Source organism: Metopolophium dirhodum, chromosome 4 (assembly GCF_019925205.1).
Source record: "Metopolophium dirhodum isolate CAU chromosome 4, ASM1992520v1, whole genome shotgun sequence".
Classification (NCBI taxonomy): domain Eukaryota; kingdom Metazoa; phylum Arthropoda; class Insecta; order Hemiptera; family Aphididae; genus Metopolophium; species Metopolophium dirhodum.
Window position 1 is genome coordinate 8678163 of NC_083563.1, and position 17262 is coordinate 8695424.

At 28.9% G+C, this 17262-nt stretch overlaps 1 protein-coding gene and 1 pseudogene across 5 annotated transcripts in view; one reads left to right on the forward strand and one right to left on the reverse strand.

The window, feature by feature from the left end:
• Positions 1-1321: 1321 nt before the first annotated feature.
• The window catches only part of LOC132942499 (uncharacterized), a 34267-nt gene continuing 18326 nt past the window's right edge, over positions 1322-17262 (reverse strand). For 2 of the 5 annotated variants that reach the window (XM_061010937.1, XM_061010939.1), the window contains 9 exons: positions 17102-17252; positions 12245-12465; positions 12021-12107; positions 11837-11908; positions 11632-11769; positions 8739-8864; positions 2330-2592; positions 2073-2229; positions 1322-1718 (listed from right to left, as the gene is read on the reverse strand). In XM_061010937.1, the coding sequence (XP_060866920.1) occupies positions 1573-1718; positions 2073-2229; positions 2330-2592; positions 8739-8864; positions 11632-11769; positions 11837-11908; positions 12021-12087 (969 nt within the window). In that variant the 5' untranslated portion in view covers positions 12088-12107; positions 12245-12465; positions 17102-17252 and the 3' untranslated portion in view covers positions 1322-1572. Of the gene's footprint in view, positions 1719-2072; positions 2230-2329; positions 2593-8738; positions 8865-11631; positions 11770-11836; positions 11909-12020; positions 12108-12244; positions 12466-12580; positions 15024-15118; positions 15223-17101; positions 17253-17262 lie in introns of those variants that run through there. The other 3 variants (XM_061010938.1, XM_061010936.1, XM_061010935.1) reach the window with 3 other exon arrangements.
• LOC132944033 (5S ribosomal RNA) lies at positions 17106-17225 on the forward strand (annotated as a pseudogene).

Sequence of the window (17262 nt, forward strand, 5' to 3'; positions counted from 1 at the left end):
ATCAAATTCTACAGTAACTTACTAATACTAAAGATAAATAAAGTAAACAAGAAATAGAAAAAAAGAAAAAAGAAGATTTATTTTGTGTCTTTCTGCAACAGGCTGCTTATTCGTCTCTCAGCCTTTTTATAATTTTATTCAATGTCAAAACTATAGTTTTCTTCAATAATAGGTATGTGAGGTCAAAATTATTGGGACCAATTACAATATTATCGCTAAAATCGTAGGTACATATAGCTATTAATCCGGTTTTCACTTTATTTCGCTCAATTTCGCTTAATCCGAACAAAAACCTATCTGCCAGATTTGTTCGGAATAATTGCTGTGCCTAATAAACTATAATGTTATACTTACGACTTCAGCTGCCAGCCGATGAATTTTGTAATTTAAATTTTTAATAATATACTATATGTATAGTGAACCAACGACTGTGGTCAATGATAATCTGTTGCCTCTCGGTTAGTTTTTAATATTTAGAAGTGGGTGGGTGCAAGCCCGGATTAAGGGGGGCACGATCCCGGGGCCAATTGATTTTGGGGGCCCATCTTTATCCCCAAAATATATCTTTTTAACGCGTCCAATACAGTTCTCAAAAAAAAAAAAAATGTATATAAGCAGGTCCCTAACAACATAAGGAAGTTCTATGGACGTATTTAGGATATTCCTTCAGGAACTAAGGGAACTTCCTAGGCTGAGCCATTCTGAGTCATAAGCTTTAAATGGAACGTCCACAGGCTATTAATTGTAATTACGAATGTCTGCTTCCTAGGGAGTTCCTGAAATGACTTGAATAGAAACTACACCATTATTGGGCCAGTAGGCTTCCAGAATAGGTCTAAAACTTTTATTGTAATAATTTAACTATATTTAATTTAATTATGTATAATATAACTTTAGTTATATAATTATAATTGTAATTAGTACCTAGGTATAGGTACCTATAAACAAAAAATCAATTATTTAACTAGGCACACAATATATTCCAGTCAGCATTCAATTATAATTTATATATGTTATATTATATATATATATATATGTACTACATGATACTTATTATTAGAAGTATATATAACATATAAGTAATGTATTGCTATTAATAGTCAACTACAACTAAAATATTAATGAGCTATGTAGTCTAGTCTGAAATACCAGAATTATAATTTTTTTAATGTTTGATTATTTCAAATTTTTTAATCACTAAATAATCAATTATAATTATTATAACGATTATATATCTGTGCCATATATAGTTTTTAAAATTGTCCGGGCTTAAAAATGATAACAAGATTATATAATTAAGTTTCATATTATTTATTAAATAACCATTCATCATGTACAATATTGTCAATTTAATTAGTAGGTACCTAATTGAACTCATAATATTTTTATTTTTTTTATAAAATCTTCACTTTAATACACTTAATATAATATTATGTAAACATAATACACTTCAAATACTTACATCTAATTTGAACAGTTTATTTCTTATAAGAATAAATAATATATATATAAAAAAAAAAATCAATGGCTGTTTAAAATAGGTATAATAAATTCTTATTATACCTAGTTAAATTATGTATTTTGATCATTTGAATTGGTGGGTCCATTGTTTTTATGCTGTGTAGTAGTTAAACGGTCAGGTGCATGTTTAAACCAGCTTTGAATAGCAGGTTTGACATCATTCTCAGTGGCTGATTCATAAAAGACTCGGAAAACTTCTGTATGTAAACAAAATAAAAAAAGATTAATAAAAATAATTCACACATATATATATGTACATATGCAAATGTAATTTTTATATCTTATAAGTACAATATTCTATAAAATAAGTTTAGCATACAACATCGCTATAACTTATAAGCAGTAAAAGTTAAATATGTAGGACTGGTTGACAGTATAGGTGCTACTAATGTCTATAGCAATGTATTATAATACTCGAGTAATGAGATTGAGGGAATCTGAAAAATCAGTTTCAGTTGCTGCTATTTGATTAAACAGAGCATATTTTTTACTTAATGTATAGAATGTAATAGGGTTAGTATAATTTATCTTAGATAGATTAATAAGCATACCTAGTAATACTTTAAAATAGTTTGTACTGGCAAAACATGTTTTTTTTCCTTTATGACCAGTAATAAGTTTTGATATTTCATTGGTTAAAAGTTTTATAAGAATGTGGCGTGTAACATCATTAATGCTTGATCCACCATACATTAATAGTTTCTTTTTCTGAAAATTGATTAAATCTTAGCTAATTTTTTTATGAACACATGTTATATGTTATATTATATTGTGCATGAACACTGTTTGCATACAAAATATTATTTACCATAAGACTGTAGTATGCTTTATTGTTTAAAATGTCATTAATATGATGAAATTGTGTTAATTCTTTTAGTGGAAAATTGTCATTGAAGTGTATTTCAAATTCATTAATTTGTGTTGATGTAATATTTTGCAGGCAGTTATCAACTGAACGATCATTATTTGCTAGTAATTTGTCCAACTTGTTTAGTATTGTATTTTGATTCAACAACAGTTTTTGAACCTTTACCTTCACTTCGGCTAGATCTTCAAGAACAGATAAATCATCTGAAAACATGATTTAAAAAAAGTATACTCATTAAAATAATACATTATAATAAAATAATTATTTGAAAATGAGCATCTCAGTAAAAATAGAATCTTACAAATTTCCCCCCTTGGAACACCATTTTTCTTATAAATCTATAATACATGGTTGGACATGCTAAGGTGTTATTAATAAATTATGAAAAACCGATAAAAATGGGATTTTAATTTCTAACGTTTTGTTTATCACCATAGAAACGAATAAAAAAAAGGTAGATAAGTGGATGTCGCTCTGCTGTACAGTAGGTTACAAGTGGGTCACTGTAATGGATGGTGTTAAATTTGAATTCAATGATATAATATCATTGTATAAGAAAAACGATTCTGAGCGAAAACGGTCAGTCAGCCTATGATTTTACCAAGTATATTTGATGATATTATTGTGAATAAAGTAATTTATATATACCCTATTTACTCGGAGCCTTGTTTTAAATTTTCAATCTTTAGCCATAAAAGTTAAACATTTTATACATTTTTAACCACAAAATAATTAATAAATTATAAATTTGATAAATGTTGTCAAAATTTGAACTTTAAATGCTTATAAAAAAAAATTGTGCCTATGTTTTTTTAATATTTTTCAACTGCTATTAGAACGATATATCAGGAGCCTTATATTAAATTTTCACGCTTTTTTACCCAACAAATAAAAATTTATTGATATTTATAGAAAAAAAAACTAAAAAAATTGAAAACTGACAATGTCCGTAAACAGCTCAAAAAGAGTCAAAATATTTTCAACATTTTATGGTGTATAGAAAATGCTAATATAAACATTCAGTGAAATTTTCAAGTATCTACAGTCATTCGTTTTTCAATTACAATAAAATAAGAAAATTGTTACAAGAGAAATCGAGTAAATATCAAATGTTGTAAAAGTATAAATTTCAGACGCTCATAAAAATTTAATTTAAGTTTCTTCTAGACATTTTTTTTTTGATAAAGGTAGACAAAATTATGAGTAATCTTATATTACATTTTCAAATCTTAGATTTAAAAAGAAAAATTTTTATGAATTCTCATCAAAATAATTTGCTATTTTTCGTGATTTTTCCGTATTTTGTCAAAATTTGAACTTTAAATGCTTATAATTAAAAACTGTGACTAAGGATTTTTAATTTTTTTCATCTGCCTTTGAAACAATAACCTAGGAGCCTTCTATTAAATTTTCAAGCTTTTTTACTCAACAGATAAAATTTTATTGATATTTATAGAAAAAAAAACTAAAAAAATTGAAAACTGACAATGGCCGTAAACAGCTCAAAAAGAGTCAAAATATTTTCAAAATTTCATGGTGTATAGAAAATGCTAATATAAACATTCAGTCAAAATTTCATGTCCCTACGGTCATTTGTTTTAGAGTTACACCAAAAACCAAAATCGATTTTCTCGAAAACAGATTTTGCGTAAAAATTCCCGTTTTTCCTTAATTTTTCTTTTGTTTTTCACGTCGCTTTTGAAAACTACTGGGAAATTTTTACTTTTGACCCCCCAAAGTACCAACTAGATTCACTTTCCTATCAGAAAAGTTACTATTGAAGAAAATCCAAGCACTTTTACTGTCCTAAAAGGTGATGACAGACACAAAAATAAAAAAAAAAATAAAAAAAAAAACACACATCATTGTAGAATCAATACATTCATCGCTTCGCTCAGAATCTAAAAATAATATTTTAATATTAATTCAACTTACAGGCTATAATTTATAATAACAATATAAAAAAATATTCAGACTGACAGACTGAACAGAATCGTTTTTCTAATATGATATTATATCATTGAATTCAAGTTAAATACAATCCATTATACATTGATCCACTTGTAACCTACTGTACAGCAGAACGACATCCACTGACCCACTTTTTTTGAAATTGCATTTCAAAAAAGAGGGAAGAAAGAATTATTTGCATAAAAATAATATATTTGAAATAATGAGGCCTTTGTTTATATATATTTCATTATTGGTATTATGAGGCCTTAACAAATATTTCCCGGTACCTAGGCCAAAAATGGCATATCCGCCCATGTGTGTTGTTGACTGTGACAATTATAATAATATTTATTTACCTACCTAAATAAATAATAATTCCCCGTGAAATGGTTGTAATAATTTATTTTTCAATTATTTCAATCGTTTGAATTACAAAATCAATTGCATTACAATAACAAATATTTGTTTCTAGGTATAAAATATTTCGTTTCAATATTTAGTATCAAAAATAAAATTCCCTTTAAATGACGTTTGTTTATAAAACAACTGTAAGGACTATTGTATACTTGTGCAAGTTTGTTGGCATAATTAACATAACTTACTTATTAAATTCAGATGGGTTATTAATCCAAAGTACAGACTCAATATATAAATGTCTTGAAATTGTACGGATGTTCATGTTAATAATAATCACGTACTCAATACACACGAGTACTTATTTTACTCAAAAAATATTTTTATTTAAATTATGGACCGTCATTATTGCATCAAGAATATCAGAAACATGGGTTATACAGTAAGATAAATAATATTATTCTCAATAATAATTAAAGAAAGTCCGCTCAGAATCGTTTTTTATCGAATGCAATCATTGCATTCAAATCGAATACAGTAAAATTACACTATCCTGTCCGAGGCCCGAAGGGACGATGGACAAACATCCACCACCGAAATGCGCTGACCTACTTTTTTACACTACGTTCTTGTGCCTAGGTTGATGAATGGCGTCATCGAGTACGATCAAAAACTAACATCACTCCCATGGTGTTTGATGATTCGCCAGCTTTTGCCGAAGAAAAACTACTGGAACATAATCTTTATTTTCACGTTAATTTATTATATTGCAAATACATTCCTGATGGCGTACTTATGGCCACCGAAGACTATGGACATCACTACTATCGTTTTGTACTTTATTCGAATAGATTTCATCGTGGACGTTACAGTCATTTTTTTATCATATTTTTTCTTACAACAGTTGGAGTATAGATTCCAAACGTTGAATGATTCCTGGGAATATCTTCTTCCCGGATTTCTAGCCGCTCCTGAAGAATTGACACATTCCATAACAGGAATAACACTGGATAACGTACGATTGTTACACGCTGAACTGTCGGACTTATTAAGAATATTCAGTTTAGGTTTCGGAAAAATGCTATTAGGATTCTTTGTATTCAGTTTTATTAACATGATACTCTCTTTTTATTATTCTATTATTATTTCTCCTAGTAGTGTGCTAAAAGAATTACATTTTGACAGTTATTTAATAAAATGTATACCATACTTACTAAACCTACAAAATGTCATATGGACTCTGTCCATTATCATTGCTGCATCACGTGTACACGAAAAGGTAATATCAATACAAATGTTATATTATTGGTTATAGTACCTAGGTATGTAACCATATTTAAGTAAATTGATTAAATTAAAATGTATAACTTCATAATTCAATATAGATATACAGATCTACAGAAATAAATGTATTATATTTTATGGCCCTTTTCTTATTTTTAAAATAAAATAAATTTAAATTTTGTGAATATGTTTTAGAGGAGTGATAAAGTTAGAGTAGCCATGTGGAGCCCTATGCTTCTGTGAGAGTGATCTATGGTTTTAGCGGACACTTCTAAATTAAATCAAGTTCAATAAATTGTAATTTTTATGTTAATACTTTACATCTTGGTTTTAAGTTTGAAGTTTTAAGTTTTCGGAATAGGTGTTAAATGTATTATAATTAATTGATAATATTTAAGTTTAACAATATTTAAAAGTGCATTTTATGATTTTTGATAAATATGATATTCCCAGCTACCACTGTACTTGAAAATTTTGTATTTATTATATATTTATATTTATTTTATTTATTTAGTATTTTGTGTGTAAAAAAATGTCTAACCCCTATAAGACAAACTTCTAATTACGTCAATGGTCTCGTCTTGATTGTCATTAAAGACAATTGGCAATGTTTTTATTACTATTTGGATAATTAATAGCAATATTATTATACCAAACTACGCCAAATACAACATATTTCACACAACATTTACCAAAATTCGTATATTTTATTACGTAATTATCGTTTTTAATATGAATTGATAACATTTTAATAGTTTTAATCATATATTTTTAGAAAAGGAAGATGATATCATATTTAAGATTGATAAAGATTTCAAATTTATCGGCAAACCTAAAAACGCAAGTAAATAAAATAAAAAGTGTAATTATATATAATTTAAATGATATTGTACTTCCTCAGTGTAAGCGTTAATCCGTGTAAGCTTTAATAAAGATGATATGATATTTATTTATTAACCAACACAAGCCATAGGACCATTGAAGTTATTATAATATTATATTTCTATGTTATTAGGTTAAATTTTTTATGAACCAAATATCAGTTTTTGAATCAAGCGAACTCACAGCATTTGGAATATTCAATATAAATTTAAATCTTGTTGTATCGGTAAGTATTCTTTCTAGTAATTGTGTAATTATTTTTTAATTTATTTGAGTACAATATATATAAGATTAAAAAAATATATTTTTGTTTTCAGATACTAATATTACTTGTTACTGGTTTAATAACAATAATACAAATGAAGGAAAATCCAATTTTGTTGCAATCAAAAGAAAATTTAAAGAAGTTTTTTCAAAGCATAAGTAAAGAAAAACTTATATAAGTGAAAATGTGACATATTTTTAATTTGTCTATTCACTATTCAGCCTAGAGATTAATCACATTTTTAAGCAGCTGTCCATCGTTCACTTATTATTTTATACGGGCTACAATCGTAATAAAAAATGTACAAATTATTAACAATAATGTTCAATTTTCAACATTGTTAGCAAAAGAAAATGTCTAATGTTTCACATCTGCCAAGTGTCCCGTGACAGCTTAGTTTTTTCACTATATTTCTTTTTTTCTGCAATAGGTCCTTTTTTCCTAATTATTACATAATTTTCATAAACATTTCGCGTACTTTAATTGTTGTATTTTATTTTGTAATTGATCTACTATAGTATCTATAGTATAATAATTATAACATATTGAACTCTCTGTGAACGTTTATTTATTTATTAACAATATAATGGCGTTTACAAAATGTGTGCGTTTGCGTTCTTATACAACTATAATAATATTTTATTGATACGAGTTTTGATACATGGCCTATTAAAATTAATAACAATTTGTTTTTGGTTATCGTATTCGTGGGCGTTTTTATAAAAAATTATACAACTAGTTGAACTAGATTGGTATAGCTAGGTACCGTATCTACCATAGGTAACCGACTAGAGTAACCCTTATTACACACCGCGGTTATACGAGCTATTGCTACAGCTACAATTGTAACGAAATATAATATTCTCTATATAGGTATTGTTAGTATTTTGTTTGCGTTAGGTTCAACTCACGTTGCAGTGTCCCTTCTGTATTCATCAACTTTAAAAATCATAATATGAATATGATTAATTTATTGCTATTTAATGATATGACACCGTGCATCGGCTATTGTAAAAAAGCCTCGTCCAAAAATTACCGAAATACTCACTCGCCAACGATTATTATAGGTACCTACAAGAAATTTTATACCGACCAAACTCGTACAACAATATTGCTAATCTTGTTCTCTCCGCGTCCGGCACTAAAATATCAACAAGAAAAAAATCACCGGTCTCTTCGTTCGGCATTCCTCTCGAATTATTACACTGCGGCGAATCGTCCGTCTCCGGTATACGTTGCACCGGTCGTTCGAAATATCAGTATACGGATGGCGCGCGCCACACATAATGCGTGTAGACCACGCCGGTACCGGCGTGTACCTATATTGTTGAGCGCCGATATTGCCGTACCATGTTGGCGTCCAGGCGCGCGAACACAGGTGCATCCGTGTCTGCGTCCGTGTATGTGCCTGTGTCCGTGTCTGCGTCCGTGTATGTGCCCGTGTCCGTGTCTGCGTCTACGTCTGTGTCTGTGCGGATGTGTGATATTGCGTAGGCGTAATGTTTATTTTAAAGGAAATATGTTAGTCTCAGACGCGCCCGGTAATAGAATAATAAATTAATTGTAATTAATTGTAACAATAATAACTGTTATAATTTATATTAAACATACGTTTACACTGACTGCTAGTTTCGATCATTTTTTTACTTTTGTTTTTTGATGAAAATGGTTTATTATTCTTTATTACATCATCAAATTCAAAATTATCATTTCCTTCACTATCCATTATATCAGAACCTACAAAAAAAAAAAATTTTTTTAAAAATACATAATAATAGCAGTACCTATATTTAAATAATTAAATACAGATTTCCTATGATAATTTACCCATTGCAATATCTATTAAATAATAGAGATATCATAATTCTGTTTATATATACCGTGTGTTCACCAATTTAGGGAACACTGAATTTCTCGGCCGGATTATGTTTGAATAAATAAAATTTTTTTTACAAGCTAGTGGTATATAAATACACATTTTCAGATAAATTTCAAATTTTTAACCCCTTCGGTACGCGCATGCGCAATGCAACTTATTTTTTTTTTAATAGCAACTGGTATTTTTGATACCAAATTCGGATATACTGAATTTTTTTAAGTCATTTTGACCAATTAACCATGGCTCTACAACCAAAATGACTGAATGAGAGCCATTCAAATCTTAATAAATAATACATTTTTACAATTCATTATAAAATGCATAAAACCATTTATAATTATTTATTATTGGTTACTTTTTGAATATCTACGTATTTTTTTTTTTTATACGTGTTATAAATAAGATTAACATAATATAGACATAAAATTATTTAATTAAAATAGATTACAACAGTTATTTTATATCAACACAAATAATTAAATAAATTGTTCAAAGTTTGCTCCTTGATTGTCGACACATAATTGAAAACGTTGTAGACATCCTCTATTAGTTGCTGACATTATTTGACTTTCAGTAAGGTTATTACACGCAACCAAGATTTTATTTTTTAAATCTGCTAGATTAACTGGTGGATCTGCGTAGACTACTGTTTTTAAATGTCCCCACAAAAAAAAATCAAGTGGTGTAATATCTGGAGATCTTGCTGGCCATTCAATGGGTCCATAAGTGCCAAGCCATTTTCCCACATATACCCGATTCAAGTAATCTCGAACAATATGCGCATTATGAGCAGGAGCTCCGTCCTGCTGAAAATAGAGGGTTTGACGAGTAGATAATGGTAAATTTTCTAACATTAATGGTAAAACATTTGTTAAAAATGATAAATATCGTCTCGCAGTTAAGTTTTCTTCATAAAAATACGGACCTAACAATTTTCCACCAATAAGTCCACACCAAACATTAGTATACCCCATACAGTTTGGTAACGATTATCCACTGCCCAATGGGGATTGACATCTGACCACATACGATTATTTTGTTTGTTAATAACTCCATTGTTCGTGAATTTAGATTTATCAGTCCATAATATCTGATTTAAAAATAATGGTTGTGTATCGATTTGAACTAGTAACCAAGCAATGAAATTTAACCTTCTTTCTGGATCTGCAGGTCGTAAATGTTGAACTAAGTCAGGTTTGTAAGGATGCATTTTGTGTTTTTTTAAAATTTTATGTACAAGGCCAAATGAGATTCCAACTTCTCTACCAACATGTCTAACCGAAGATCTTGGATTCAATCTAATGTAAGCTAAAACTTGAAGTTCCACATCTTCATTAATATTGTTTTCTCTAATTTGTTGGTTACGGACTACTTTTACAGAAAATGCTCCATGATTAATCAATAATTGTTCTATCTTAATAAAAAATGTATGCGGTGGATGGTACCGACCTGGGTATTGTTCAGCATACATTCTTGCTGACTGCCGAGAATTTCTATCGCATTTACCATAAATTAATAGCATTTGCACTTTTTCTTTGTTGTTCATTTTAACCCAACTAATCGTACTAGTATGACAACCAGCATAAAAATGATTCATTTTATCTAAACTTTCAAGTATAAATTTAATATTCACAACGGTTTTTCTACCTATAAACAATTACAAATTAATGGGTAGATTTAATTTATCGCTTAATGGTATTAAACATCTAATAATACTGAATATTAATGTGCAATAAATGCATATTATTGTTATAACTTCTGATTATCTAGTATTAAATTATCTGAATAACTATATGTAAATTAAGATTATCTTATTATTTAAAACCTCGATAACTTCATATTTTATAAAATAACTGTTGTAATCAATTTTAATTAAATAATTTTATATCCATATTATGTTAATGAATTGTAAAAATGTATTATTTATTAAGATTTGAATGGCTCTCATTCAGTCAATTTTAGTTGTAGAGCCATGGTTAATTGGTCAAAATGACTTAAAAAAATTCAGTATATCCGAAGTTGGTATCAAAAATACCAGTTGCTATTAAAAAAAAAAATAAGTTGCATTGCGCATGCGCGTACCGAAGGGGTTAAAAATTTGAAATTTATCTGAAAATGTGTATTTATATACCACTAGCTTGTAAAAAAAATTTTATTTATTCAAACATAATCCGGCCGAGAAATTCAGTGTTCCCTAAATTGGTGAACACACGGTTTATATATAAGATTCATAGGAACAAGGACTACAAGAACTGAAGCGCTCGGCCGAACAACGGGACAAGCGCCAGTCTCGGCATTATTGCGTTTATCGGTGGAATAACGTATTAGTAGACTCAATGGATATTATTACATTAAGGTAAGTTGATTAAGAGAAGATGGATGGAACAACGAGCTACGTGCAATGTTCAACCAACACGGACAGAAATGGTCCGTAATATTTTAAACGCGTCTATTGTAAAATGCGCTCAGTGGCGCTTGTCCCGTTGTTCGGCCGAGCGCTTCAACTACTAAAACTGTATGTCAATGCATACATTCACAAACCCTAATACTATGTAGTATTATATTATAATGCTATATAGATATTATATCAAAAACACTTAAGTCGCAATAGTTATAATAAATTACTTTTTATAGTGGTACGCTGATTAGAAATCTTCTGTATGGATTGTGTTGGAAATAGTGAATCAATTTTACTTAATTCCATGCTTAATTTGGAAAGTAAGCTATCATCTAAATTCTCATCGGTTTTGGTTAAATCTGGAACTGATACATAAATTACTGTTATATTATGCAATGATTATACTACAAAAAATTGTAATAAAAAAATTACTTTTGTTGAGTTCACTTGAATTAGAAATACTACTGAGGTTCAATAAATCTAGGTCGCCAAACATATCTGGTGCTGAAGTAAAATGTGTTTACATAATATATTGTGCAATATTAACTTTAGTTAAAATATATTTGACATATATATTATTATATTTAATAAACATATTAAAGTTTCAATTATTTACATTTTGTCATCATACGTTGAGTTGATGTAGCAGGATTGTCCAATGTTGGTGTTATTTGAGTTTTCATTTTAAATGTACTTGATGATGCTGAAACATAAGAATTTAAGAGTTTCATAGTTATATAATTTCAAATGTTTAACTAATGTAAATATAACAATATATTTATGAGTAGCTATTAATAATATCATTACTAATTGATAAATACAATATAAAATTATTCATACCAATATAGGTTCAGGAGGATTTGGATACTTCAAACGCTTTGAAGATGTCACTTTTACTGGATAATTAAGTTTTGTCGGAGATTCAGAGCTTGAGTCAGAATCATACTTTTTTTTTGCCCTCATGCGATGTTGACTTTTGGCATTAATTACATCAGTATTGGTATTTACATCACTGTAGTTTTCTGCAATTTGTAATTTTTTTACAGCCTTTTCAAATACGTCTGCAAAACCATTCATTTTTTTTAAAATATTTAAAATACAATATATGAAAATATTATTTCACACTGCTTAGTTACGGTCAGAAAAACTGTTGCATTTTTTTTTTTGACCCGCAGACAAAACATATTAATGTAAAATAAAAAATAAAAAAAAAAATTTTAAAAACACACTTTTCCATAAAAACATTTAAAAAAAAAATTTTAAAAATTGCACTAAAAAGACAAAAATAATTCTCTGTACTTAAAAATAATGAAAAATTTATTGATGAAAAATTTAAAAGTGTGTGGTGCTCATACACTTGACATATATTCCCAGTCACTATCTTATAAACATGATTGAACAAAGAAGTGTATGTGAGACTTTCCTTGGCTTTTAAATTTTTCATCAGTAAATTTTTCATTATTTTGCTCTTATACTTGACATATACTGCCAGTCACTATCTTATAAACAGGATTGAACAAAGAAGTGTATGTGAGACTTAGCTCGGCTTTTAATGTTTTGTATGATGCACCACACACTTTTAAATTTTTCATCAATAAATTTTTCATTATTTTTAAGTACAGAGAATTATTTTTGTCTTTTTAGTGCAATTTTTAAAATTTTTTTTTAAATGTTTTTATGGAAAAGTGTGTTTTTAAAATTTTTTTTTTTATTTTTTATTTTCTACTTTTTAGTTGAAAGTAAATATTTTTATTAAACGTTTAAGAAATATGTTATCCGGTGTTTTCGGTACCTATATCAGAATACCGGTATAATGTTATTTGGTAATAATTACCGTTGTTACCATAGATATTATAATAATGGATAGGACACGCCTATACTTGCTTCGTAAGAGGTTGCGGTTTTTTTGGGGGAAGAGAGAAAGTTCAATATCTGCGAGAGATATTACGGCGACGTCGTGGGGACAATCCTTTTTTTTTTTTTTGGTCCATGTCCCAAAATGACAACGGATTATTGTATTGTCATCCAAGACCAAGGTCTATACCAATTTTCAGAATTTTTCATCTTCAAAAAGTGCCTCAAATCGAGCGCGCAAGATTTGATCACAGACAGACGTGAAACCAAACTTAAGAAAAGTGTTAAAAAACAATACTAACCATCAGAGCCATAGATTTTTTTTTTTTTTTTTTTTTTATTGGTCTTGAAATCTATAAAATTTCTGCTTCGACAACTTGGTCATTAGCATGTTACTATAAATAATAGATACATAATATTTATAGTGGGTAACAGATCTAAGAATTAAATACAAAAAGATACAATAGAAACAGTTTTAGATTAGTTCGTTTAGTAATTTGTACATTGAAAAGGGGTTGACTAGAGTAGCTTGAGTAATTTGGTTGTCTTAAAGAATTCGATGGTGTTGATCTCATTTTCAGGATTTGGGCCTAGACTTGCTCCAATTTGGTGGCTTATATTGAGCTCCTCTCTTTGTTGTATGTAAATTCTACATTCTTCAAATATGTGTTTTATTGTAATTGTTGTGCCACATGATTGGCATATTGGTGGATTTCCTTTGCTCATTATGTACTCATGAGTTAGTCTTGTGTGGCCAATTCTGGCCCTATTTAGTTTTTTTTCATTTGTGGTACTAATATTGGGATTTCTTCTCCATCTTTGGACCGTTTGTTTAACTTGGTTTAATTTGGTGTTTTGGAAGTTCCATATATTTTGCCATATTATAGTGGTGTCTCTTTGAATTTGTTTTCTTATGTCAGAGTATGATGAAATGTTAATATATTGTGAATTCGGTGAATTGATTGCTAATTTAGCTTGTTTATCTGCCCTTTCGTTGCCGATTATTCCAATGTGTCCAGGTATCCAGATTAATTTTATATTGTTGTTCTTTTGGTTTGCTTCCTCTAGTCTATTCTGAATTTGAATTGCTATGTCGCTCGGATTGAATTTATTTTTTACACTAATTAGTGTACTTAACGAGTCGCTTAGAATGATATGTTTTTGGTTTTCCTTTTTGTTTATATATTTTATGGCTAGCAATATAGCAAGTGCTTCGGCTGTATATATGGAACATGTCGATGGTAGTTTGAATGATGTCTGTGAATTGTTTTTTATTATGGCTATTCCTACCCCTTCGTCATTTTTGGAGGCATCTGTATATAGTTCTTGAAATTCATTTTGGTTCTCTAGAGTATTTTTCAGAAGGTTTTTGTATATAAGTGGAGGCGTGTTTTCTTTACGTAGAGTATTCAATTCTGTGTTTATTTTATATATGCTTGTCCATGGAGGACAAATTATTTTTTCTTTTTTTATTATTTGTGGAATCTTGGTGTAGTTTTTATTATTTTGTAGATCAAGGGTTATGTTGCTAGTTGAAGCTGGGTTATTTGTTAATCTGATTAGTCTCGCAGCGTCCATAGATTTTTATGATAGAGTGTAGTGACCATTTACATTTTTCTGGTTGGTAGCCTGGAGAAACCATTTTTTAAACTAATTTGTAGTATTTGTTTTTATTAGTTATACCATCAGGATAAAAGATATCATTTTTTTCCAGTTTTTGGAAACAATTTGAAGTCCATCCTCAAATTCTATGATTATAAAATTTCTGAAAACAACGCAATAATACAATTATCATTAATATCCTAAAAAATAATGACAAATTTGTTAATTTGAAAATATAATATTTTTAAAAGTGTGTACCTATGTTGTATATAGGTACATATTTACAGTTGATATACATCGTTGAAATTTTTTTATATTATATGTCTGAATGCATTAGAGGAATTGATGCGAAAGAACCAAATTTTCTGCGTATTGCAAAAAGACAATTTTTATGTTGAATTTCTTCTATTGGCCAAAACAGTTCTTCAGAAAGATTTTCTACTATGTAAATATCCAATAAAGAAGATTTGCATGGTATTTCAAACATATTATTTAACCTTAAAAATGTTCTTCCAATTAAGACTTTATTATTATTTTCTTTATGATGAGCAATATTATTTATAATTATAATGTCACCATTGTATAAAGTACAGCAGTCATTTTTAGGATCATTACAAATTAGAGTGAAAGCTTTGCACTTTATACTTGAATACTGTGGATTCTTTGAAGTCAAGAGTAAAGGTCCCTCATAATGTTGTTTTCCGTATGTATAATCTATAGTTGTATCACAATCACAATTCATATTTACAAAACAAGAATTCTTTTCATTTACTCTTCGAACAATTTGCTGCAAAGGCCTGTCATCTTTTCTAATCATTTTTTTAATTTGTTGCATATAATTCTCAAACTGAAATGTAGAAAAGTTATCTAACGAACCATATTTTTTTACATATTTTGTCAAATGGACAAGAGCATGTATATTATGGGAAACATGGTGAATCCCATAGATATCTTTGAACGTTTCTACAAAATGGCCCAATAAACTATTGCAATATTCCAAATACTCAGGTATGTTACAATATTTGCTTGAACACAGCAATCGAATGGCAACATGTAAACATAAAAAATTGTTAAATATATCATTTTTTAAATGATTTTTCAGTATAACAGCACCAATATATAACAAAAACATCCTTAGTTCAGTTGATTTCCATTGCCTAAACATATTTAATGAACGTGGCTTCCTCTGAAACTCTAGTGGTACATAAGGTAAAATATATTTTTTTATATCTGTAGAAATAGCCTCATGTTTTTTGAAAGACAGCCTCACCCGAAGACTACCAGTTAGCCATAAGGTCAATAGCTTTTTGGTGACTCTTAAGCAAATTAAATGTTGGTAGTCAAATGGTACACAAGTCACCAGTCCTAAATTTGGTATTTCAAGTAAGGAAGTTTCACCTGTATGATATTCCTCATCCTCTTGATTTTTAAATTGCTCATCAGTTCTAAAGCTAGCATTATTATTAGGGAAACAAATACGATGTTCAACATATTCCCCTTCAGTCATACATTTTGTGCAACTGGAATAACCTCCATGACCCTTTATACACAGCATAAAGCGTTTTGCTGGTCAATCTACCGAGAGGCGAGAAGCCTTTAATCTTGAAACCATATGTTTTCCCATCATAAAATATTCCGTTTATAGTCATATCACAAATTTCATGAATAAAATCTGATAAAAAGTCATTGGAGCTTTCAGGTTTTTTGTTCTTTCCATGATATAAACCAACCATAAAAACATGGTTATATTGAAAAACAGAACATAATATTGGCCATAACTGACTATTGGATGAAGCTGATATTGGTAAACCATCAATGTTTACCATAATTTCTACATCACATGCAATTATTTAAAAATTTAAAGTAGATGCTGTGCGCCGTCGGGGCCCCTTGAGCCAACGATTAGCAGCCCTCTACAGGGACATTGCCCCGGCTGCCCCTGCGGTTGTTGCGGCACTGTTATGACTGGTAATTCAGTTATTGATATTATAATATATATTTATACTATTTGAAGAAAAAAAGCATATAACTAGAGCAGTAAAGCAATATATTATATATTACTATAGTTTAAGGATTATTAAGAGAATATTTTTGGATTTTTTAGAACATATTAGAATCATATTTTAAACCTAATAATCCATTATTTACTTATAATTAACTTATATTATTGTAATATAATATAAAAACATGAATAACATTTTGTTAGATAGTTTATTTAAATATTATAATTTTTCAACTCACATTTGTCAACGACCACACCACGTTGAATACACCAGTTCTCGTCCGATCACTGAGGTTAACCAACGTCGGGCGTAGTTAGTACTTGGATGGGTGACCGCTTGGGGAACACTACGTGCCGTTGGCTTTTTTGCTTTTTTTATAAACTTTACTTCTTTATTTAT